This window comes from Ambystoma mexicanum, chromosome 1p, assembly GCF_040938575.1.
Source record: "Ambystoma mexicanum isolate Mex_15411 chromosome 1p, UKY_AmexF1_1, whole genome shotgun sequence".
In the NCBI taxonomy this organism is placed as follows: domain Eukaryota; kingdom Metazoa; phylum Chordata; class Amphibia; order Caudata; family Ambystomatidae; genus Ambystoma; species Ambystoma mexicanum.
Genome location: NC_090921.1, coordinates 785,659,319 through 785,686,643, shown reverse-complemented (window position 1 = coordinate 785,686,643; position 27,325 = coordinate 785,659,319). Strand labels below are relative to the sequence as shown.

The window sequence follows — 27,325 nt, the reverse complement described above, 5'->3', positions numbered from 1 at the left end:
TGAATTGTCTTCAAATTCCCAGTAGATCAAGCCTATATATTCATCCTTACCTTCCTAATGCCACAGCCCTTGATTTTCCATTCACGCGGGTAGGCCTCTTATTCCTCAACAATTGAAATATCTAATTAGATTCGATTTTTTTTATTTCCATTTGTTTCGGTGCTCTAAATCCCTCATGCATCAAACCTTTATGTTACTTTCATATTACCCTCAGTTCTAAATCTTTACTTTGGCCACCTATCATCTCAGTGTGTGATGATTTCATGTGGTTTCCAATCCCTAAATAACAGACCAGACCCTGGGAACCCCTAAATAGAACATTTCGTCTCAACTCCTTAGTCTTACTCCCTCAATGCATGACCTTTCCTTCAAGTTTTTAACAAAAGTTACATTGGCCAACCACATCAGGGCCTTTAATTTAGTTCTCAAAATTCTTCGAAAGTAAAGTAAATCCACAATGTATCCCTTACGTTTGTAAACGTGCTCAATGCAGCCACACTGCCAATAACAGGTCCAGTGAGAGGTGAACACAAAAAGGGGCACAATTGACTCTCTTTTGAAGGTGCATTAGTGTTTATTTCTGCCCACTTATTCATCAGACAAGTGCACTTTGGCTGTGAATCTCTGAAGCCTATTTCTGGAAGGAGACTAAGATTTCTGGGTGCGCTCTTGTTTACAGAAGCAAAAAGCTCTGTAAGACATCAGAAATACTAAAAGAAAATATTTCTCTTATTCCCCCACCTCTAGGGGTCAGGTACCTGTTGAAATCCATACACTGCCACCCATTCTAGATTCTGTCAATACAATTAAAACTCCTTTCAGGAATATTTTAGTGGGATAGGGAAGAGGGTTGGACTTAGAAGGGCAGTTGATCTTATATGTTTTGTGATATGTTTTCTGAACTTTAGTATGGAATGCAACATTGTTAAAATAGATTTTTTAAGACTGTTCATACAGTGCTTTTTATTCCTGGAGTTGCTTTATAAGACATGTCACACAAAAGTACTTAAAGTTAGATCTGTCCCCCCCTTTTCCTAATACAACAACAGACTTTGTCATATTCCTTCAGTTTCTCCTTCTAAACTATCTCTCTGGATTCTGCATCCGATATACGTTCTGCGATTTCCAAAAGCTTAGACCCTCCAGCCATTTTCTGTGCTTTTTCTTCAACCTGGCTCTTACCATACCCCCCTTCTTCCATGTTTCCTAACTCTCCACCCCACCCCAGCAGTGCCTGGCTCTCGCGTTCTTCTTGTCTGCACTCTCCACCGCTCTCTCATTCATTCCACTGATCTCCTGGTGTATCTGCCCCAGGACCTGCCTCTCTCTCTCTCTAACATAGTATAACTATTCACTGAGACCCTCTTCACCAGTCCTGCAGCTTGATGCACCAGCAGACACATACCGTCCCCTTCTGCCAATCCCTGCTAGCCACCAGTCCTTTGCATATACAAGAGCTGCTTATCTTCTTCATTGCTTTTTCAGGTATTTCCACCATTCAAACTGGTGCCCGATCACATGACCCTGATACTACAGAACATGATGCAGGTGAGAGTGTGATACCAAACACTATAATTGGTGATATTTATGAATGAGAACCATATTCATTCTTTAGACCTCAGTCTCAATATGACGCTAAATACTCTGCCACTACAATTCCAAGTGTGTGGCAACAGCACCGACCACCGCTGGCACACAACTGGTGCCCAATGCAATTGACCTGAGCAGATTTGGCGTGAACTGCTAAGCAGTATGAGACCCTTCCAATGGTGGGCTGTGTGGGAAGCTCAGACTGACAGGCAGTGTGAAAAGCTGGAGCCTGTGAGCAGGTTAAGAGGATTGCTCTAATAGACAGCGTGGGATGTTTGCACTTGTAAGCAATGTGCAAAACTGCCACTGGTGAGCAGTGTGAGAGGTTTGTACAAATTAACCATGTGAGATGATGAAATTGGTGGGCAGTGTCAAGAGTTTACACTGGTGGGAAGTTTGAGGCACTCGCCCCTGTGGGCAATTAGATGTACTTGCACTAGGAAGGAAGTGTAAGGAACTTGCCCTAGTGGGCAATTGAAGAAGCTTGCACTAGTGGCCACTGTGGATGATGGCATTGATGGGCAATGTGAAAACCTTGCACTGGTGGGCAGCGTAAGATGATGTAGTTGGTGGGAAGTATAAGGCAAGTACAAGTGTGGACTGTGCAAAGAGCTGGTTGTGGTGGCCAACGTGAGACTCTGGCAACAGTGAGCAGTCTACAAAGCTTGCATGAACTTGCATGACCCTGGACCTAAGTGCCATAAATCTTGCACCTTTCACAAGCACCATCTTGAAATTCTCACAAACACCTTGAGGTGATACAAGTCACTCATTACAAGCTAGGAGTTCATGGAAAACAAGAGGTAAATGTATTACCTCCTGTTTTTTCAGTCCTTCGGATTATGAGTTGCAAACTCTTAAGGAGATAATACCTACACCATGTGCGTGAAAGTATTACTGCCTAGAAATGGAAGAAGTAACACAGTGGTATTTTATCCTGAATGAACTCCTCGATTTCTCATTGAAGCCCTATGGTACTTGCGACTGGGATCTAACCAAAACTGAAAGAGGATCATTTTAATTGTATGGGAGTAATTTTCTACTAAAGTGGCGTGTAAAAGGAAAACTTAAAAGCAGTTTACACATTCCTTTTACGCTCCACTTAATAATACAGCTGTCCTCATGCACTGGAGGGCAACAAAGTAGACATGGCATCTCTGCTTTTCTTTTCACCTCCGTCTCGGAGAGCATTTGGGTTTACACCTGCATGAGATTTTCATGCTGGTGTAAAACCAAAGGATTCCAATTGCATATGCCTCACACTAGCATCTGCTAATTTAGCAGGTAGAATTAATTGGAATCCTTCATATTTTATTGTATTGTAATTATGTCTTGTATTGCGCAACTTGCCCATGGGCCTCAGTGCGCACAAACAGACACAAAAGTAAAACACAAAAATAAAAGCAGAAAACTTATCAGCGATCCACAATCAGTTTCAGGTCTGAGGGCATGTTAAGAATGTTGTTAAAATTTGCCAGAAAAAAAGGGAAATTACTATTGCCGTACCCGATAATTACACAGTTTCTATCGGTTTATGTACACCATTTGTCCAGCTTAATCCTGTGCAGGAATTTCAAATCAGAACTTATGACAATCTCAGGTCCATCACCTTATTTCTAAGGGCCTCTTTTGGTTCCGATCTGGAAGGTGGCATGACATTGGTGATAACAAGATTTCTAGGATCCAGTGCTGAGACTTATCGCCGATATATGGCATTTCAGATTTACTGATTTACAAAGGGGCCAGTTTTGTTTTTAATGCCGGGACTAAAGGCCGCAGAAAAAAGGGGAAGGCCCATGTCTGTACCTACTTCAGACGAGCTTCCATGGGCAGTTCCACAAGTAAGTGTACCAGTAAGTGGTGATATAGGGATAGGAGAGCACTGCATCATATTTTCAAAAACCGATGGCTTCAAGGTATTCATAGCATGAGGATCAATGTGGCCAGTTTTATCCTCAATCAATGCACAGTCAAAAACCTGCATGGAGGTTGGGCAGCTAACATTATCCATGTCAGCCGACCCAGATGTATCTGTCTGACAGGAGTTGTCCACCATAGTAGGACGCACTAAGGTATAAACATGATCCAACATGCCTAGCAATTGTCATGATAGGCTTGCTTAAATCCGCAGGATCTGATGCTGATCCCACAGACCCTCAGCTGGAGTTCCCTGCTGAACCCTTTATTCACGGCTAAGTTGATAACCCAGAGAAAAGGAAAGGGGTAGTGGATAAAATAACAAACTCAGACACAGCAGACTCCCAACCTTCTGGCCCGTCTCTGGTATCTGTAGTGGAACAAATACACCAGATTACATAAGCACTATGTTAAACATATGTACTTTAGTAAATGTCTGTAATAGTTAATCTTTTACCTGTTCTGCCTCTGCTTATTGCTAAGAGACGTGTAAAAACTAAGTTTGTGTACCTCCTTTAATGACTGGCACTACTTAACCTTATTTGGAAAAGCTGAAGCTAGCAATTGTTCCTTTACTAGAATTATCCATAAACTGTTGCAATTTTTCTAATATTTTTACTTTTGCTGCAATTGGCCTGCAATTTTCTGTGTGCTTCTTGGCCAAACGTGATCCTTTATTGTTTTAACTGCAAGCGTGGTTTAACACTCATCTGCAGTGCTGCAAACATAAGAAAATGTCTTTTCCTTTCACTCCCCTAACTAGAAGCGTAGTCCTCTTTCTACTTCCATGAACCCTTCTGCGGAATGGAATTGACAGGCAAGTGTTTGTGTTGAAACGAACTCGCTCAAGAGCTTGCTTTGATTTACTTCATAGTCTGTCGGGTCCTTTCAGGTACCGCGCACTGTGCTGATATTCAGCGATTCACAATACGTGCGTTGCCTAGTTCACTTTCGATAGAAAGCTTCACTGCGCCTCCATTATGCCTTAGCTGACATGCGCCTGCGTATGCCGTGACTCCATTTACTCGTGCGCACAGTTCCCAATGACGCTGAGCTGACACGCGCCTGTGTTTTCCACGACTCAACTCACTTGGGCACTCAGTTTGCAAACTACGCTGAATTTCTTCATAAAGATATGCTGCCGCGCCCCTCAATGGTGCTTATACAACTCACACCGCGCACAAGCAACATTCCTCGAAAACCTCTCTCTTCGAGATATGCAGCTGCTGTAACACGCGTCATGCACACTTTAAGAACTGGTGCTGTGTGACTTGAAAGTGACACGTTTTACTTAAATGGCTTAGATTAAATCGGAACTTGCACATTAACTTATTTACAATTATTTAGAAGAAACAACGTTCTGCTGATGGCAGTCTCAGAATGATTTCTCCAACTGCATATATAGTTATTTTCTTCTTACAAATGCTGCATGAACTGCAATCATTCAAACTTGTTCTCTACATGACATTGGGCCTCATTCCGGGTTTGGAGCTAACCATGGAGTAATTAGCTCCATGGTTGCCTCCGAAACAGTCCCAAATCCGGCATGGTGAATGGAGTAATTACCGGCCCATTCCAGGGTTGGAGGGACCGGTAATTCCCCAATTCCCCATTCACCTTTTGCCCTTCCCCATTCCCATTTCTGCCCCATAGGGCTCAATGGGAATGGGGAAGGAGGTAATTACGGCACCGTAAATTGCGGTACCGTAATTACCTCCGAAGTACCTTTGCGGGTCCCGTACTTAACTCCTGCTAAAAGCAGGAGGTAAGGAAGGACCCGCAAAGGGACCTCGGAATACGGAGGTAAGGGATTACCGGCATCGGCACCCTTACTGGTGCCGGTAATTCCTTACCTCCACTGAGTTCAAGCCATGTACACTTGACTATTGTTCTCCCAACCAATCAGATAAACCCTGTACTCCACCATCTTAACTTGGGAACCCAGTACTCCACCATTTTAGCTTGGGAACCCTGTAATATTAACCTAGTCAATTAAAGAGATTGATAATTTAAGTTCCCACTAATTCCTAACACCCTTCCTTGATGTAAAACAACCTCTTACTCTATGAATGAATCACCAGACCTGACAACCATAGGCAAAAATCATTATGGTTTCGACATAGAAAGAGATCAGCAGCAATATGTTCCTTCGCTAGCTGCCATTGAGTAGAATGTATCTCCAACTCAGCAGGATGGTCCATATTTGAACCCAGATTTTCCGACGAGGGAGAACTCCTTATCTCACCATTCTCAAGACAAAGCTGGGGTGACATAACAAGCACCTGAGATAGCAGTTCAGTACTTGAGGCCAGGACAGTTGGTATCTCAGCCACCATTTGGCTAGAGTCCTTCAAATCCTTATCCTGCCTGATAGCCTCTTCCTATGTGACTCCTCCAGTTTCACCCTCTGGAGGGCTTAGTTCAGTTTTAGGGTGACACCTTCTCCTACAAGCTCTACCAGTTCTTTCCTGGGTTAACCGAGTTCTATGGGGAGTTACCATTTCAGATAAGGAACCCTGTCTGGTCAAGACCATGTGAGAACAGAAATATAAGAAGGGTACAGATTACAAGCCACACCAGGAGTAATACAAGCCTCTGCAAGAAGTGGAAATCTCCAATGATAGTACTTACGGGCAGCCGCGGGACGGTGCCTCTCAACATCTAAGTTCAACCGAGGCGGGACTCAACAGGTCCCTGCAGGAGAGCAGCCAGCAACTCACCAGACCTTCCAACCGCCAGACTCCATACAGCCCCACCACGGCAGAGCAACCCAGCCCAGCACGGCAACCCAGCCCAGGAGTGGCTCAAGCTTAGAGAGCCCCCGAAGCCAAGAGGATTGGCAGTCCGGGTGCAGCGCTCTGCACACACGCCCTGCATAAACAAGCCCCACCGCCGCCACTACGGTCCAGCACAGCGCATCAGAGGAAAGGACCTGTCTTCAACATCTGCATCAAGTCGCACCGCCTGGAACGGCCGCTTCCAACGTAGTGTCATACGAGGGGTGACAGTTATAAAACACTGGTACTCGTTATAAGTTGGCCTGTATACCAGCATGTTTACGCACTGGCCAACTACAAGTTGGTCAGTGAGGTGCCTGAATTACCTCCAACTAAGAGCTGGAGGTAATTCAGACACCTTACAGGCAAGAATCACTGGGACTCCGACACCGGCACTCGTAATCTGGCGGTAACACTGTTGGACTGAGTGCCGTTATCAGTATTTCTGCCAGGATACTGGCAAACTTGTAGTGAGGCCCACTGTCTGAAAAGTGTATTTGCAGGCAATGTTTTATTTCTACCAAAAAGCAGAGAGTAAAAGTGATTAAGCCTTCATTTACTATTACTTTTTACACTACGCTTCGGAAGTGTTTTAAATTGCATGCAGTGGACCAACAACAGGCAAGTGCACGTGTTGGTGGTCCCTTGCATGCATTACCATTTAATTTAAAGTTACACTGTAGCCCCAGGCTTTCCGCCCCTGGTCCGTGCAAGGGTGTACTTTTCCCTTCCCTGGAGCAGGGACAGTTCCCATGGATACCACCACCCCCAGCCTGCTGGGTAGGGAGGGGCACTGCACTTGCTAAAATAAAATGGCTGAAAACAGGAGAAGGGCCACACCCTGAGTTCTTTGATGACTAACGGACACAGACACCAGAGTAAACTTTTATAGGGATCCCCATGGGGACCACTCTTCATTTATGATAAACACTTGTACTTTTAAATACTCTTCCTTTTAAATACTCTTCCTTTTCCAATTCCCTAGGATTCCCCCGGCGTGAGCTCCAACTAAATGGGGACCTGCTACGTCATCTCACCCTTCCTTATAGGGGTGGCAGGGACCCTTAGTGAGAGTCTAATGTAACAGAACCCTTAACGACACTCAGGTACCACCCACATGGAGTGGTAGGCCAGTGGATGGCCTCTGTGGCTGGTCCCATCTTGCTAGGTGGCCTCGGACAGGCCACCACACTATCCTGCTGGCTGCCTCACACCAGGGTACCTCCCCTGTACCCCCTTTTTCTTCTTAATGTCTCTCTATATATATAGTTAACGTCCTACCCCTGCTTAACATTTAAGTCTACGTAACATTCCCTTTCTATATAACCCCCAATCTTCTTTTCCCTACTTAACATCCTAATGAACAATATTTAAATATATACATATAAGTACACATAAATAAATACATTGACATACCATATATACAACATATAACACTATATAAACAGTATGTCACAATGGGGGTAACTACTGCAGTCAGTCAGCCCCTTAACAGTACCTTAAAGGGCTTTCTCTGGTGAACCTGGCACCCTGAGGGCTGGCTGCCAAGCTGGAAGAAGGGCTGGCTGGGGCCCTGTCCCCTGATGATAGATGGGGGTTGGGCCCACTTCCTTCTTCAGGGTGGCCTGGTTCACCACATGAGGCCACAAATGCTCTGCTGGTCTCCTGGGTAAACCCCCTGCCCAAGTGGGGTTCTGTCTGCCATCATCATGACTCTCCCTGACCCCTTTAATTCATCTGGGTGGCCCAGTTGGATTGGAGGCCACCACTGATCACCGGCGTGCCTGCAGCCCTTTTGAAATCTTCTGGGCAGGCCCCCTTGGCTGACATCCACCAGGGCCCTGGGGCAGTCAACCTGACCCTGGCATAAGCAGTTCGGCCCCTTGGCTCACTCTTCAGGGGGCTCCTGGAACAGGCAGTTAGGCCCCTTGGCTCACGCTTCAGGGGGCTCCACACATGCCTACCATGCCCAGATGGCTGGGAGGCTGCTTCCTGTCCTTTTCTGTCTTTTTCTAACTCTCACTTTACTTCAATCCTCTCAGGATTATTATCTCTCCTGACCAGCCCATTTATGAGCAGGGGAGATATGTTCCTTTGTTTTCATTTCTTTTCCAAAGCCAAACACATTGAACACACACACACATAAATAAAACATACCCAACACATTTAATAAAGTACTTTTATTACACTGGTGTCTGCGTCTTTATTTCTGGGTGTTCCCTCAGGGGACAAGCACATAGCCCCTACTGTCCGGGGCCCGTGGGGCCATGGGCTACAACACCCTAAGAGTAAATTGCACAAAGAGGACCACTTATGCTTGCACTTACATTTGCACTTACATGCAAACGTCTCCCCTTAAAGCAATTTAAATAATTTCTAACACATAGGGGCTCATTTTAGCGAGCTGCATAATTTAGCAGCGGGGACCCGTTACGTGTAGACATACACGTAGGCGGGATCTCGCCACAGAATGTTGGTCATTTGCAAAAGTGCAGGGCAAAACGAGATTTACATGCTTGTATGCCATCTTTTGCCCTGCAATTTTGCACTCTGACGTGCAAACTCAGTAAGCGTTGCCTGCCATGTAGACATGGTAGGTAGTGATTACAATGGATCCCTATGGGGTCCGCTTACTTTTTGCAATGGCATAAAGCAAGCTGACCCTATAGGGATCCACAGCATTTGCACTGGCATGAAAATCCATGCAGGGGCAAATGCCGGGAGAATTTGTATAGTGAAGAGGAAGGTCACAACAGAAACACAAATTGCGTCCTGCCCCTCCTTTCCCCCATTCATATTAATAAAAATGGGCCATGGCGAGAGTCAATAGCATAAAAGCCTTACCGAAATTACGCATAGTGCATAACCGACTTGAAACTTTTGTTTTCAACTAAATGCTAGTAAAAAGTGTAAATGCCTCCTGCAATTAATGATTGTGGGGCTCATTTACAATGGATTCCTATGGAATCTGTCTGTTTTCACTTTGTGTAAAAGACAGGTGGATTCCAAAGGAATCCATTGCTTATATACCAGCTAAAAAAGGCCATGCTTGCGTTTAGCCAGGTGTTTTTCCAGGTGACACGCAATGCTCGCTGGTTATGTATATCCATTTCCATGCCCCCCACTCTACCTGTAAAAATTAGGAAAACCCAACAGATTGGAGAAAAGGGTTTTAAGACAGACGTTAATTTGTCACACCTGTCTTTTTCCTATCTAGATGATTTAGAACACAAGTTCAATACACAGGTGGAGATTCCCCAATTACCAACCATTGGTGACTGTAATTACATTTGAGAAATGATCAGTGCTAATACGTCCAAACTTGAAATAAGGCCCACAATAGTTACAACTACACCAAAAAGTCAATTTTAATTGACGTTGAGATTTTGGCAGTGTCCTTTACAGCAACCATTGTTTATTAATATTACTCCAATAACAAACGTCTGTCACCGATACACAGTGGGTCAGATATTCCCGGATGCTGCAAAAACGTGGTCCATGAATTCCACATCTGGGGAAACTTAAAGCCAATGCCTGATCCGCAATGTAACACTGCACCTACAGCACTCAGAAACATTCCTAGATCAGAATGAGCTCTTTTTTCTTGCATTTAAGCTTTTACGCACATTAAATTGTGCTTAACGTTTGATTGCTGAAGACACAGCAGTGAGTGGTTCATCTGGTGTAGCTATGACCTGTGGCATATCTCTGACATGGTGTGACTGTTTGGGGATTAGAAATGGAAGGTGTGCATGAAAATACATGCTTTTGTGAAACAATGACTACATGCAGGTGACCGTATTGCAAGTCTTAATTGTACAGATTAAATCCAATGGGACATATGCTTAGGCTCTTATTACTTTGCATGCCGGTAAAAGTAGGCTTTCTATCAAAATGGGGAAATAAAGCTACAGTCAACATGAGAGGGTGTTTGCATGTGGTCCGTGGGTGTTGGATGGAGCAAGGCCCTGGATGCATATTTCACTGCCAAAACACAGGACATCCTGTCCCCTCTCTCTTCGACACCCACTCCTGCACCAACATCTCTTGGGCCCCCGTTGGCCGCCCCCACCCCTCCCCCTCTTCTCCTCTCCTCCCTCTCCCATGTCACACCTGATGAAGTCTCTAGTCCGGTATATGAAAGCCTCTTCCAAGCAGGTGGACCCCTGCCCTTCCAAAATCATCAAGGACAATATTGACACTCTTGCTCCAGCCTTGACCGGCCTTTGCAACCTCTCCGTCCCCGCTCCTCAGATGCACTTTCTTGTGCACCCTCTGCTCAAAAAACCCTCTGCTGACCCGTCTATTCCGACAAACTATCGCCCAATCTCCAACACTTCTTTCCTGGGCAAACTTCTGGAAAAGCTGGCCATCACCCAGTTAACCCTCCGCACTGAATATGTTGGCTTTAGAACTTCCAGCGGCACAGTAACTGCTCTTCTGAACAACCGTGCAGATCTGCTTTGAAATCCTGACTCTCTTTCTGTCCTCATTATTCTTGAACTCTCTTCTGCTTTTGATATGGTAAACCACAACATGCTGATCTCCCGTCTCTGTGATACCCTGTGTATCACTGATCAGGCCCTGGCGTGGCTCACCTCCTTTCTCTCTGACCATCCTTCCCAGGTGGAACTTGGATCCTTTCTCTCCTCTATCACTCTCTCTACTTGTGGGGTCCCCCAGGGATCTAACCTACCCCCCTGGTTCTACAATGTCTACATGGCAATTTGGCCCACAGGATCACTACCTTTACTTCTAACTTTTAGTGTTATGACACGCAGCTCTCCTTCAGGCTACCCTCGGCCTCCTCCTCCTCGCTCATCCCTGACTGCCTGTCCACAATTCAGTCTTGGTTTCCCACTTACACTCTGGCCAGCCTCACTTGGCCCTGCGCCCTCACCTACTAATGAGGCAAAAAACCTAGGGGTCATCTTCGACTCCACTCTCTCCTTATCTTCTCACATCACATACATCTCTAAAAAGTCAAACTACCAGCTGCACCTTCCCTGAGGTATTCTACCTTTTCTCACTTTCCCCCAGAGGCTTACCATCTTGAGAGCCCTGGTTCTCTCTATGCTTAACTACTGCAACAGCCTCTTTCTCAAACTTCCTACCTCTACTCTCCATCCTCTACAACTCATCCAGAACAGAACCGCAAGACTTATCCTTGGCCTCAAGCCCAGGGACTGCATCTCTCGGCCCTGAAATCCCACCACTGGCTCCCAGTGGCTGCAAGGATCAAGTTCAAGACCCTCTGCATAATCCACAAGGCTTTCTGAGGCCAGGGCCCGCACTATCTACAATGCTCTCTTCCTAAATACTCTCCCTCTAGAGTCCTCCAGCTTTTTGCGGGTGAGCCTTTTTTCCAAACAGAGATTTGGGGGTAGATCTTTATCCACTGCAGGTGCCTCCCTCTGGAACAGTCTACCTGCCTTCCTCTGTCTTGAGCCGGAGCACCTTAAGTTCCGTAAACTCCCCAAGACCTTCCTCTTCTCTTCCTCCTTTTCTCTGCCTCTACCCTGCTAATTTCCTTCCTTTTCTCTCCACCCTCCTTCCTCCTTCTCTTCCCAAACTCTGTTCAGTTTTGCTGACTGGTTGCCTGGTTCACTTCTAGAGCCTTACAGGTCCCAGGCTCCCCCGCCAGTCTTTTGCACTTGCTTCCAGGCCGCTGCACTATGCTCAGCACTTTCAGCTTACGCTCCACGAGTGGGGCAACCTCTCTGCACTTAACCAAGGGCCCTGCTGGACTGGGCGCACTTGCACCCACCCGCCCCTTTATCCGCACCTCTGTCTGTACTGTACACATGTATGACCTGAATGTACTAAGACTAGTAAATTTGTTGGTCCTGTCCCCCCGCCCCCCTTTTTGCCTCCCCTGACTAGCTTGGTCGTGACTGTAAGACTTCATGCACTTGCAATAAGAGAAATGCCATTAGGCCTAATACGCTAGCTTTTTCTGTTAGATCATTCGGAAACTCCAAGGCCTAGGAATTACTGTATTCCTTTGCTCCCTTCCCGCCTTGAAGCGCTTTGAGGCACTCCACGTGTGTATAAGCGCTGTATAAGTAAACAATTACCATTACATGGGCAATATTAATGAGGTTCGCTAGGGTAGCTTGCCAGGGCTAACCAGGGCACTTGGCCATTCAAACCCTAATGAGAGTGGTGATGGGCTCTGGAGGGGGGAGACACATGGTGATGTCTTTTGGCGAGTAACAGTGGTAGTGACTGCTTTGTAGCAGAAATGCAGGAAAGCGAGTCTGGTAATTGCCCTTATCATGCTTGATCAGGCACAAACAGGTGAGGTCCTTGTCTTCGTCCATCCTTTGCTAAGGACGCCAGCAATGAGGATGCCTAAGGAGGACCGGTGAAATAGGTGGTGGGTGGAGCAGCTGAGTGGCAGTGCCTGGTCACATGACCAGTAGCCTACTCAGTGTGAGGAAGTTATTGACCTCAATAGACATATGTAACCCATGCATGCCATACCTTCTCCACGAACCCCCCACCCAGACACACAAACATACATTCTCACACATCAATTTGAAAAATTCAACACTGATTTTTAAATGTTGCCATTTTGTATAAGGTTGTATTTTTACCCTAGAGATACTACATTTTCGTCGTACAGGACATCATGGGAAAGTATGCATCAAATCAGAAAGTCCAGAACTAGAAAGTTCACTTTTTAATTGTTGGGAGAATTAAAGTTGTGTGGAGGTCCCAAGATGGCAGCCAGCTCATCAGTGGCTGAGAAGGTGCACACTAGAGTTGCACACATATGCTATTGATGCTTTAATCAGCTTACAGCAATGCACTGCACTGAACAAAGCTAAATGCTATCTGTAATTCAGTGTTCATTTTCATTAAAAAGAAAGAAGTTGCTGAACTAGGCTTCTAATAATGAATCCAACTGATGGCACGCATTACACTGAGACTGGTATATGATATGGCAGCATAAAAACACAACAGCTAAAATTGATGGCAGAGGTGCAAGGTGGTGAAGGACATGGCTACCACATCTCAATCAGCTTTTCCCTGATTATGTGGGTCCCAAGTGTGCCTGTAGCAATAGTAGCAGAAAAAAGAAAGTCAGGAAGTGGAAGCAGCCCACAGCCGCTGTGACTTTGGAGCTGGTGAATGAAGCTCTGTACTCCAAAGCACATGAAACTCCTTGCTGGACTGTAACCAGCTGAATTGATGCTCGCTTGTGAATTGAAGCGAGTAAAGTTGTTCATGATCGTGGGAAGTCAATCATTACAAAGGGAATTATATTACGCGCTTATTCGCACTAGTTAAAGTGCATGCGTAGAAAGAAAACCTTTCTTTTTCCCTTTGTTGCATTTAAACGATTGGTAGTTGTGTGTCTTCTATTAAGAGGGAGAACGTTGCTGGTAGCCTTTAAAGAAGTAGAAACTGACTTTCCCAAGTGTTACAAGACCGTTCAACATCAAAGAGAAGTTGTGTGCATGAAACTGTGTTTCCCAATCCACTTTAAAGCAGAACGCTGCACGAACAAAAGGGAACGCAAATATTTAAGTGGAAGTTAAACATCAAAGAGAGATTGTGTTTTACCTAAATTCGTTTCTAAAGTGAAACTTAACTCTTGTAACATTCAGAACAATTAACAAGTAGTTGTAGAAGTTGCTCAAGACACAAAAAGAACACGAATTAGCCAAGCCAGTAGGCGGATCCTTTCTAAAGTGAAACCAGCTCAATTAAGACCTGAACACCAATGCTTTGAAGTTGTTGAAGCTGTTATAAACCCAGAGTCCTCTGGTAAAAAGGTTATCCAAGGTTGGAAGAGTGGCAATACAGCTTTGGGATAAGTACTAGAAGCCAGAAGGTGTGTATAAAGCTGGGGAAGGGAGCTGGGTGCTTGTTGAAAGAAGTAAACAATAATCTGTGACGCAGAGACTGTTGAAGCTGAGAGAGAGAAGCTGTCAAGAAGTGAAGACAGATTTTGTGGTAGCTGTAAGACAGGCAGAAGAGGCAAAGATGCTGCCCTTTCATGTGATACAGGACAGAAGAGTGCATTGCCTACCTGTAGATGTCCAATAGTCTTGTTTAAATTGCCTATATATTTTTCAAAGTATCACGTTGCAGCAGAAACAGTAGAACTGTGGTTGTCTATAATTGTGTCCGAACATTTCTATTTGAATGGAGTTGAAGTAGTAGTAGACTGTGAGGCAGAGGAGACTGCTTTCACAGTATCATTGGCAGAAGGAAGTTGCCAAGTAGAAAACAACTCCCTTAAAAGAAGCATCCTGACAAGTTATAATAAAGACGCTGCAGAGGATACAGAAGAAGAAGAATTGTTAAAGCAAAAGTGGTACTTTATTTTGAACTTTATCCATTCTATCCTAGAAGGAGGTTATCCAGGATCACCATTGGTGCTGTTTTATTTGTGGAATGTGGGAATGGACATTTTGAACAAACGAAGAAGAAACTGTTGCCAGGGGATTTTTGTTTGATTGAACTTTTGTTTCTTTGGAACTGATTCTCTTGGCCTGGTTGACTTCTGCAACCACTCCTTCGCCACTGGAGTCTTCCCATCACCCATGAAGCACTCCCTAGTGCACCCTCTTCTTAAGAAACCCTCTGCCGATCCCTCCTGCCTGGTCAACTATCGCCCAATCTCCATCACTCCCTTCCTGGGCAAGCTCCTGGAGAAACTGGCCATCTCCCAGCTTAATCTTCACACTGAATCTGTTGGTTGTCTTCACGACCATCAGTCTGGCTTCAGAGCTGCCAGAAGCATGGAAACTGCTCTCCTGAACATCAGTGAAGACCTCTCAAACCTTGACTCTAACACCCCCTGGGTCCTCATCTTGCTTGATCTCTCTTCTGTCTTTGACACTGTCAACCATGCCATCCTGCTAAAGTGTCTCCGTGAGAACCTAGGTATCACTGGTCAGGCCCTGGTGTGGCTGACTTCCTTCCACTCTGACCGACCCTCCCAGGTCCAACTTGGGTCCTTCCTCTCTGCTATCTTTTTCTCTACCTGTGGTGTCTCCAAGGGGTCTAACCTCTCTCCTTGGCTGTTCAACCAATACCTGGCACTTCTTGCCCACCGCATTGCAGTTCTCTGCCCCAACTTTCAGTGCTATGCGGATAACACTCAGCTCATTTTCAGGCTATCTTCGGCCACCTCTTCCCCATCCCTCATCTCTGACTGTCTGTCTGCTATCCAGGAGTGGTGTGCCGTCAATGACCTCTGCCTCTCCTCATCGGCACACCCACTCCCTCCTTTCCTGTAGCTCTCTGGCTGGCCTCTCTTGGCCCTCTTCCTGCTCCCACCTGCAAGGCTAAAAACCTGGGGGTCATCTTCGACTCCACACTCTCTTTCTCCCCTCACATCTCTGACGTCTCTAAGAAGTCACACTACCAGATGCACCTCTTCAGATGTATTCTTTCTTTCCTCTCCTTCCCCCAGAAGCTCACTGTCTCCAGAGCTCTGGTTCTCTCCAGGCTGGACTATTGCAACAGCCACTTTCTAAATCTGCCTGCTTCTACTCTACGCCCACTGCAACTCATCCAGAACAGGATTGCGAGACTTGTCCTTGGCCTCAAGCCCAGGGATCGTATCTCTCCAGGACTGAAATCTCTGCACTGGCTCCCAGTGGCTGCAAGGATTAAGTTCAAAACCCTCTGCATCGTCCACAAGGCCTTCTGGGGCCAGAATCCTCAATACCTTCAACTCTCTCTTCCTAAATATCTTCCCTCTCGAGCTCTTCGCTCATCCGCCTCCAACTCCCTCAGGATCAGTCGCTTCTCCAAGCAACGAGTTGGTGGTAGATTTCTCTCTTCGGCTGGGGCCTCCCTCTGGAACAGCCTCCCCGCCTCCCTAAAACTTGAGGAGAAGCATCTTCGGTTCCGGAAGCACCTAAAAACCTTCCTCTTTGCTTCTGCTTTCTCTACCCCTCTCCCCTGCTGAAGTCCTGGCTGATACTGAGACTGCACGGGTTACCTGTCCACCCATCTGACCTTGGGCTCAAGCCCTGCCAGTTGCACGCTTGCGCTGCCTCCCTGGCAACCCCTGTACCCGGGCACTGTTTTCTGTATCCCTACAGTCCCCAAACCAGCACTTATGTCTGCACTCACCCTGCACTTGCCACCAGCTGGCCGTTCTTTATTTATTTTATGTTATTATTTTATTATCCCATGTACTGCACTTCCCCCCCACACTTTTCTTTTCGCCCCTTCCCTTGCACTTGCGTGATCTGAATGGCACCTGGCCTAGTAAGATCGGTGTCTGTCTTCCCTCTGTTCCCCCTCCCTTGCCTCGTCACGCCTTGAAACACTTGTTTATAAGCACGTTATAAATGTCATATGATATCATATGGTATATCTAGACTTTATTTTTCCTTGGAAGAAATTGACTGTGGACATTCCTGGGGAACGAGATCTACCCAGGACAAGTAGAGGTCATCCGAGACACTGGTTATTTCATAATGTTTAATTTAGGCTGTTTATGCTTTGTTTTGATTGTTTTGCTGTTTAGTTTGAGGGATAGTTTTGTGTATGCTAGATTTTCCCTTAGATCCGAGACTAGGTAGGGAATCCCCTGGTAGAGTAGGCTTAGTTCGTTTTTTTAGCAATTTTTATTTATAAAAAAAACAAATACTGAGAAAACTACAAGCAGTTGTCTGCCTCGCATTACTCACCCCTCTCACCATGCTACAAACCTAATACCTGCAGTCAACAAACAACTCGGACGCCACCTTTTGGGACACACAAAGTCCAGTAAACATAACAAAACATAACAAAGCACACCTAGCAAGCTCACACGAACAGACACCAATTTCTCCTGGTTCTGCATGCATCAACAGATGAGCACAACCTCAATCATATCCCTCTCCACCTCACTAACAAACTCTACCCACCTTTCTTGCAGAGCCACGTGAGCATGTGGAGACCATGCAAAGGGAGCGGTGCGTGGTATATCAACATAACATAATACCTCTAAATGCTTTGAATTATCAGCTCCAGAAATCTAAGTTGTTTCTCAATCATGTCTTTGGTTGTCCGCATTAACCTGGCATGCTCTTGAATTCTCGGTGTATTAACCGTTTTCTTTTCCAAACACACCTGTTTAGCAAATGTGTGAAATCCATGCTGTATACGTATTCTCTGTGTGTAATATAGCTAGAGATTTTCCAATGTGGGTGAATGTATCCATAAGATTATCTTCATAATTTTGGATGAATGCAAAATATTCATATCCAATTAAGGTACAGAAACCTCTTTTTGAGGCCAGAATAGTGTTTGCATTACCAGAATAAACAGAGCTACTTGCTCATAAATCATCAATACAATGGAAATGTAGGCAGTGTTTGGCAATCTTTTCAGAGGCAGGGACAATTTAACTAGTTTATCAGTGCTCAGTTTGACGCATATTCCAGGTATCATACAATCAATCCATACCTTCAACAACGTTTTACCAGTCAGATTCCCTCTTGTCTCTTGGGGGTGATGTTAGAAACTGCCTAATGGCAGGGAGAAGAAATCCCATATAACAACTCCCAGCCCAATCCATAGGTAATCAGCTGTAGACTTCACAGAAAAAGTATAGTTCCACGGTAGCTGGCATTACCAGATTTAGTAAAATAAAACCCTTTATCAAAAGAGAAGAAAACATTGTTTATAAAAACACTGGTGCTGGTGGATGGAGAAAATATGCATTTACTAATTCCCATAACCAGGGTACCAGGATTAGTGTACCAGAGAAGGCCATCCAAGTTGCAACAAGTGTCTTCTGAAGCTGATCAGGAGGAGGTAAACTCAGAAAACCTGAAAATCTCATGTCTGAATAATGACGAAAATATGGTTTAAGTCCATTGAATCTGGAGACTAGTCTCATATCACTGCAGATCTTTCCAATAATTCTTTTATTTATTTATTTGCATTTGGTTGATACAAAACCTTTACAAAACAGTACATAGACATTACGACATAAATACATCAAAATAGTTTGATAAGAAAAAACAATAAAATTCATACATGAAAATGCAACATACTTTTTCATTACATTTGCCATTGAAGAAGACATTTCACATTTCTGGATCCAATTAAAAGGAATTGATGCCACAGGGAAGCCAGAGTCTGTGTCCTGCAGTAGATGGGCAGAGACCCAGTAGTTGGACACATTCGGGATGTAGGCATGTTGCTAAGAGGTATGTAGAAAAGTATTCTTGCTTTCTATTCAAGGATGAGCATTAATACATGAAAATGCAACATACTTTTTCATTACATTTGCCATTGAAGAAGACATTTCACATTTCTGGATCCAATTAAAAGGAATTGATGCCACAGGGAAGCCAGAGTCTGTGTCCTGCGGTAGATGGGCAGAGATCCAGTAGTTGGGCACATTCGGGATGTAGGCATGTTGCTAAGAGGTATGTAGAGAAGTATTCTTGCTTTCTATTCAAGGATGAGCATTAGGGCCATGTGATTCATGAAAGTTAGTGTTAAATGCTCCATCAGTTAGGAAATGTATCAGCATCAATTAGAAAACATGTTTCATTTTGATAAACCTGTTAGAAATTCACTTTAATCAGGACTAATCTTCATACAGTATACCAGATACAGTGCAAATGTTGGTTCTCTCTTCATGGGTTTGCAAGGAATTGGTATGCAGAGTACAAGTCTAGAAGCAAAAATAAAAGCAATGCAAAGCAAGATCATAGATTGCTATCTGAATGTGCCAATGGGTGAGTAAGAAAGTCAGCCGCGTCATGCATTGTCAGAAATGTCCATACCTGCATAATAGTATTAGGATAAAAACAATGAACAGGATTGTGGCACAATTGTAGAATGGAAGGCAGAAGAGCCTTGAACAAAATGGAACTAAAGATTTCTCTGCAACCTTGCCGGACGTTACCCTTGTGGTCACCTTGTTCAAGCGGTAATACAGTACCTTGACTGTGAAGTATTCAATCGTGTGATGTGGCCAACAAATAATTATTTGTTTTCTCTTTCAACAAGGCCCTAATCTCTGCTCCATCCATACTCTGCATGGACAGAAATGATATTGGTACTGAAAGGTTGAATCCGAATCTTGGAGAGCAGAAGTACATTGTTGCCATTCCTCTCCTGTGTCAGCACTCAGAGATAATAATAATGCACTGTTGCCTGAAACTGCCTGTGAAGCCTATACTGAAACAGCATCACTACTCTGAATAAGTGTCAAAGACGTGGAACTCGTCGCAGAAGAGTAGCGTACAGATATAAATCTGGGTCTGAAGAACCCTGCTGATGCAATCTCTCCAGAAGCGGATGAAGCATAAGCTAATGGAAACATCACAGTTGACTCTGATGCTTCAGATGGAGGTCACACCTGGTGGCAGTTGGAGACATGGATCCATGTTGGATGCCCCTGCCATTGAGCTGCTGTCAGAGTGGTGAGAGGAATCTGGAATGGCCCCCACCAACGAGGTTGTAGCACAGACTTACTCTGATGCACTCGCAGGTAAACCCAATAACTGGGTTTTAAAAAGTGGCAAAGTCCCTAAGCGGGTCTGGCAGTCCATCCATGAAATGCCAATGGAGCGATCTGACAGCCTTCACAAGGGACTTAGAGTACTTCAAAACAGCATCATCTTCCAATTGCAAATCAAAACACATGCTGTCAAAGGAGGGGCCATGGCCATGTGCATAGGGCACCTAGTCAATATCGTGTGGGGTGGCAACCCATGCTTTTGTTTTGGATTACTATGAATATGCAGAAAAACACAGTGGTTGGCCCATGTACTGCCAGTTTCCTTACACACATTTGGTAAGACTATTCTTGATAATACTGTTACATCATTCTATTGTTCCACCAGATGGTAGTGTGTCTGTTGCTCTACTAAAAACGGCTTGAATTTATTTTGCTACTTTTTGTTTTGCTTGAATTTTGTAGTAGTGGAGCTGCGGAGGTTCGCCCACTTCCATTCTGTCGCAAGAAATGTGAGCAAAGCAAACTAGCAAAAATAGTGTGAGCAGTTTATTTTCGAGCAATAGACATACATCCCACTAGATTGGGGATGATAAGCACAATGAAAATGCCTGCCTTTGCTACTGCCAATAACTGCAGGAAGACCAAATAGAGATACAAACTATGTGAGGAGTTTCTTTGCAACAGTGATCCAGTCAGCCTTTGATATGGGTAGGTTTTCACCCATACAGAAAACATACCAACTACAAAAAGACAGAACTCAAAATTAAGAAAATTAGGCAGTTGCATTAAGTCTTTCTGCACATTGAGGAAATAACCTTCTGGAACTGGATTGTGGAAGACACATTCTTTACAGTTTGGCCCAGATTATGGGCCAGCCAAACCTGTTAGTTACTGCAATAATGCTGGGCAACTGTAGTAAAATATGGTATAAACCAATCCCAGTTACAGCAAACATGGCATTTAGCGAAATCAGCAACAGAATTGAGCTATGGGAGAAGCAGCCTGCGCACATCCAGGTGGCCATTGGGGGGCCCTAAAGGGGATAAAATGTACAGTTCTCTATAGATCTGTATTTCCTTTCCTGGCGCTAGGTTCTGCAGTACAATCAGGCTAGAATGAGTTGCAATCAGTGATTGTTTCACTGAAACAGAGATAAAGACATTGTTAGGTGCCAGGGGGCCTTCTAGGGTCAAGTTCACACTGAATTGTTAACTAGGGAGTTACTAGTCACCACCACTGAGCAAGGCATATCCTGCCCTTTGCACTTCACTTCTGCCAGTGCGGAGTGCAACAACAGGGCTTCTAACAGGACAGAAACATAAACACTGCTACATATGGGGGGACCTCCTGATGTCAGGTATCCATGCTGTTTCGACAGTATACCAAAGTGGTGAATAACGCCATGGGCATAGCAGGAATCAGTATAAATCATTGCAGATTTACCCCTAGCTAATGGGCCTTACATGTGTAAAAACAATTGGTTCAGCAACCTGAGTGTAATGAACATTTGCAGTTGATAAGCTTCCAGAACTTCATACTGTGTATCGACTGCATTACCTGAAGAAACTTATGCCAGTTTATTACGTAAACAAGACTCATCAATTAACAGAATCCTCCAAGGGTTCTGCAATGGTACATCCTTTAAATCATCTCCGAAAGTCAAGAGAGTTTCACTTACCAACTAACCATCATGGGCCTCCCTATCTGAAGGTGTCAAGAGTAAAGATGCAAGATTTAAAATAGAACAGTGAGTGACAGTTACATTAGCAGCAGAGATCATTAGCTTCTCGTAAAAGTAAACCCCTAAAATAGAGTGTCTGCTTTTTGTACTAACGCTGCAGTTGCCAACTCTGTATGTAAACAAGGTGGTAAACCTGCAGTCACAAGATATAAATTGTCACTGTAATAGGCAACGGGGCAGTGCTTGTCACCATACATTTGAGTCAACACTCCCAGCGCAAACCCTTCGAATTCATCACAGTATAGAGTGAAAGATTTCTGATAATTTGGTAACCCTAAGGCCAGAGACTTTGAACTTTCTTGCTTAATTTTAATAAATACCTTCTCAACTTCAGGGGACCATGAAAGGGGTTGAGGGGTTGAATCAAGGGTAAGGTTCTGCAGGGTTTTATAACTGAAGCATAGCCCATTATTCGTTGGTGGCCGTAGCCGACCATTGAAATAAATCATCTAATTTGGTTTCGAGATGGGGTGGGTGGGGTTTGACATGATCTATGATTTCCTTTTGTTCTTTAAAGTGCTGTTAATTTAGTGTGTAATTTACATTTCAATGAATTGCTGTATATGGTGTGATCTTTTTCTTGTTCTCTGATATTTTTTAGGTTATTTAATTGTATTGTATATTTTTATTAAATAAAGTTGAAAAAAAAAAATCACATTGATTCAATCTTTTCAAATGTGTCTCACTCCAGTGGTGATATCATGGACAACATAATGGATTCGGTACAACTGAAGCTTTTTTTTAGAGGCCCTAGGTGTGTTCAAAGCAGGATCTGTCAACAAATCAAGACAATCTTGTTTGCTTGCTTTCAATTAGTGGGATGCCAATATCAGTTTGATGACATACTGAACGAAGACAGACCCATCCTTTGAACACCAACTAATCAAGATCTTGCTTTAAAATCTGAGAAAAGAGGGTTAGACTTTCCACATACCCCTATGGTAGAAAGGTGAAACAACATTGTGAATATTGACTGGCAGGATGTAAAGGTATAGAAGCTGATGCAGAACATAGATCCACCACTATAAAGTGTGTCACGGTTACAGAAATACAATTGTAGCCCCTGTTTCGTGGCCCTGGTCCGTGCAAGGGTGTACTCTTCCCTTCCCCGAAGCAGAGACAGTTCACATGGATGCCACCACCTCACCCACCTGTCTATCTTAATAGGGAGGGGCGCACCACCTGCCAAATAAAATCGTTGTTAACAGGAGATGGGCTACACACTGAGTTCTTAAATGACTAAGGACACAGACACCAGAGTGAATTTTTATAGGGATCCTAACAGGGATCCCTCTTTATAAAGCCCACCATTATTCTTTAAACCTTAACCCTAGGATTACCCTGGCGTGAGCTCCATATTAGTGTGGAACGGATACGTCAGCTCACCCTTCCTTGGAGGTGTTTCAGGGACCCCAAGGATGAGCTTGCCGCAACCAATTTCCTTCCTAAACTCAGGTACCACCCACATGGAGTGTGAGGCCAGAGAATGGCCTCTGTGTGTGGTTGCGTCTTGCAAGGCGGCCTCGGGCAGGACTGCCAACCTATCCCTCTCCCTCCCACCAGAGAACCTCCCCTCTAACCCCTATTAACAAAAATGGCTATCTACATAACTTCCTATTCCTACTTAACAGTTACTCTACTTAGCATTCCCCTAATACTCCAACCCTCTACTTCCCCCTACTTAACATTTACCCTACAGAGCATTAATTACATATCCACATAACTACTCTTACATATATATATATAGACTCAGAACTTATATAGAACATAATACGCTATCTCACAATGGGGTGACTTGCAGGTCTGTCCTTGTGGTGCTGGCTCTGGGCATGGTTGAAGGGCTGTGAAGTGCTCGTTGCAGGCTGGAGGCCTGTTCACGCTGGGTGGGTAGATGCTGCTTGGCTCCTCTGGCCTGACCCCCTCTCTGGATGGCCGTCTTTTGACATATAATGAGGCCCTGGTCCCTTGTCCTCCTTCAGGGTGACGCTGTCCACCACAAGGGGTCACACCACTACCTGCACTCTGTAAATTGTCCTGGGTGGACCCCTAGGCACATGGGGACCACACACACACTCATCACTGCACCCACGGCATTACTAATGTTTAGGGTGGGCACTGTTGGCTGGAGAACCCCCCAATATTACCACTGCAACCTGCGGTATGTGTATTATTTTAGGATGGGCCCCATTGGCTGGGGGGGCACCGACATCACCACCGCTCCCGGGTGCCATTTTCTTTCTTCAGTGCACCCCCGTTCCTATGGGGATGACACCGTGCTCACCACTGCGCTCTGCGGCCTCTTCATGTCCCTCTCTCTCAGCAATGTGCATCTCTGCATTCCCTCCCGGGCTGCTCCTGTCATATGCAGCCAAGCAGAATTTCTTTGATGACAGGCCCGCCTCGCTGGCCATGAGACGGGCCTTTGGGGGCAAGGCTGGGCAGCCCAGTCAGGGCCACTCCCCACACATGGTCCTGGCCGGGATGTTCTAGATGGACCAGGACAGCTACTGCCACGCTGCCCGGGCCACAAATGTCTCTGGAGCGTGTCCGGTCTGGGCCCCGGGTGGGCCAACAGGCACCACGGCCATGGCTATGGGGCGGCCGAGCTGCCCCTGGCATTGCAGCTCGGCCCCCATGCTCATAGTCTCTGGGGTGCTCGCCCAATGCACCGCCAGCACTATTCAAAGGATTAAGACCGAGGGGGGCGCTCGAGGCAGCAACCCCCAGGTAAGTATCTCTCTTTCTCTCCCCTTTTTCTGTCTTGTCAGGATTCTTTTTCTCTCCCATTCATGGGCTAGGGAGTTCTCTTCTATTGTTCTTTCCCCTTTCTCTCTTCTTTTAACATCGTATCCATGGTGGGCTGGATGGATTAGTCCACAACAAAACATACACTTACAGACAGAACACATAAGTAAAACACACTACATACACTTTCTAAATAAACCTTTAGTACCCTAGTGTCTGCGCCTTTAATTCTGGGTGTTCTCTCAGAGGGCCAGCATGTAGCCTCACTATCTGGGCCCCGTGGGGCCACAGGCTACACAATATAGAATTGTTGCAGGATTTGGAACAATAGGAAAAGCGTGCAGAACCACTGTATTAGGTGGTCTTGCACAAATTGATACGCTCCTTTCCCAAGTTTAATTACAGGTAAAATGGGAGTACTGCAAGGACTACATGAAGGGACAATAATTCCTTGCTTAAGCAATAATTCAATTAAGGTTTTGTACCCTCTTCCACTAGCTTTGAAATGGGATAATGTGAGATAGAAATTTGGCTAGGCTCAGAGTAATGAGTACTGGTTTCACATTCAATACCCGTTCAGCTTCATTTGCATGCGTGGACAATAATTGCAGAGATATGCAGGCCAACAATCCCTGTAGCAACACAACAGTGTCATTCTGCAGCACAGACAAAAATTCCAGCTAGCTGTGTAGCGGAACATCTAAGTGAATACCATCAGGTAAAAACTAAATAACACAGCCCATTTTACACAATAGATCTAATCCTAATAAAATCACTGGCCTAAAAGGGCTCAATAGGAAAACATGATGTTTAGAGATGGGACCCAAGGGTGACAGTCATAGGTGTAACTGTCTGAAGTATTGGTCGACCTCCAATGCCCAATGCATTTACCACTTTATCTGAACAGGTAACATGTGGCAATTTAGAGACTTTCAAATTTGAGAGAAACGCTCCAGTATCAACTTAACAAGAATCACTCTTCCTGTTTAAGAGCACATTTTACATCAAGAACAGAGGGATCAGGTTGAATCAGGGCTGCAGCAATATTATGGCCCATCCTGGCTGTTCTATTGTATATTAAACCTAGCCAGTGGTTGAAATGACTGCAAAAAAGGATGGAGGTACCTGCGCACTGACTGCTGAGCTGGTTGATTTGGGCACTCTGGCTTCCAGTGTCCAATAATTAACACTAATCATTGTTCACATTCCACATCTCTCTTTCTTGAGCTCCACCTTGCTTTATTTTGAAAGGGACTCCTCTTTCGTGAAAGATGGGCTCTTCTGAGTACCCCGTCCTTGCTTGTGAAGGCATACGTTTCTGTATTTGTAACATCATTAATCTATCCCCAGTAATGTCTGTCTTTTTACATTTTTTACGAAAATGTTGTACAGCTACATTCTTGTCTTCCCAGCTAATGAGTACTTCCTTAATTGTATCTGCAACCTTGGGCTGTAGCCTCATTGCAAATACAGAAACAGCTTTATGTCGAGTCATCACTGCATTGGGATCCCCGAAAACTGATCAAAACATCATTTAAACCTCTCAAGATAATCGTCCAGGTTCTCTTCTTTTGGTTGCTAACACACATTTATCTTGGTCCACTCTCTTTTTTAAAGCACATTTCTGTAATGGTTCGAAGTAGCCTCTCAGTAAACTCTTTTCAAGTATCTACAGGGGTTTCCTGCAAAGGCCAATTACTTCCTTGTGTCAATAAAGTGAATGTGTCAAGAGGAACGCCTGCACTTTACAGTTGATTGAGATAGCACAAGTAGTTATAGAAAATCAATAATGACTTGTAACTCTTCTTGGAACTTAACAGGATCTTCATGGATTAAAGGAAATGTTTGCACAATATTGAATAGATCAGTGGAAGTCCATGGTTTGTGCACAGTTACTATCGTATTACAGTGAACTGTCTCAAAGGGTAGGCTGCCATGTCAGCTCGAGGAAATGTTTTAGGGAACCCTTAAAAGGTGGCAGGTGCTCTATATGTGGGTGAAGTACCAAAAAGGTTAGAAATTGGCCAGCTATCGTGTAGATCATCAATGGCTGAAAGCGATTGTGCTATAGAGCCTTTCAGTGATCGAGTAGTAGCGGATGAGCTATATGCCAGGGGTTCATTGAGGGATGACTATGGGCTCTGGCATTGATTCTACTAACCCTGTGGAGACGGAGGAGCAGGTGCATCAGCTTGGAGTTGGTCTGGTGCCTGATCAGCCACAGCATTCAATGTGACAGGATTATACAACTCTAAATATCTTCTGGAGTTTCTTTTGGTGGGTACCATATGAAGTGCTAGATCGAATCTGCTGTAACCTTTTTTGTTTTTAGGAACAGCCAAAATCACTCACTCTGCTTTCGATTCTTTTAACTGCTGTTGGAGTTTCCATTGGGCATCTTTCAGAGTTGTGGTTGTGGACTCAGAAAACCTTTTAGTGTCCTCCATATACTAGCCCAAAAATAATCTCACTGCTTTTGTTGAACTTTCGCTCGCTAGAACTCTTGAGCACATCTTACATAAACAATCTTGTCAAGATCAAATTAACCTTCCTCTAACTGCTTTGTGACGTTGATACATGTAAAATAGTGCCATTCATCCAGAAATGTACACACCATTGGCGAATAATTCCTGTACATAAAATGAGCTGGACTTCCCAGGTAAGGAAGTGACACTTGCTTTGACTGACTAGGATACAAACACAATGAAAAAATACAAACAAACAATTATGACCTCAAATATTTACCAAACATCCTTTGAATAAAATTGTCCCGTTGACCAAAAGACTCCCTGACCAATGGGTCCACCCCTCAACAAGGATAAGTTTCGCAGTGTAAGCAAGGCTACAATAACTGTGCAGCAAAACATAAGAGTGTGAGTAGGTACTGCATCGGTGTGTCAATTTTCTTTATCCATCTTGACTGCAACGTATAATGCTAAATGGAGTTCTCTCGAAATTCTCTAGACTTGTTGCTGAAAATAAAGGCTTAGTCCTTCTTGAATAAGCTTATTCTTCTAATTTATTTTAAATACCCTTCTCCCGTCAACTTTCTTTAGGTAATCACGTATATTAGCATTTTTATTCGACATCGGCCGAGAGACAAATCAGGATATGTGA

At 44.6% G+C, this 27,325-nt stretch overlaps 1 protein-coding gene across 2 annotated transcripts in view; it reads left to right on the top strand.

Annotated features, from left to right (window-relative positions):
- The window catches only part of NUP210L (nucleoporin 210 like), a 1,198,481-nt gene that overhangs the window by 619,017 nt on the left and 552,139 nt on the right, over positions 1-27,325 (top strand). For both annotated transcript variants that reach the window (XM_069651587.1, XM_069651595.1), the window contains exon 24: positions 1,486-1,548. In XM_069651587.1, the coding sequence (XP_069507688.1) occupies positions 1,486-1,548 (63 nt within the window). The remainder of the gene's footprint in view (positions 1-1,485; positions 1,549-27,325) is intronic.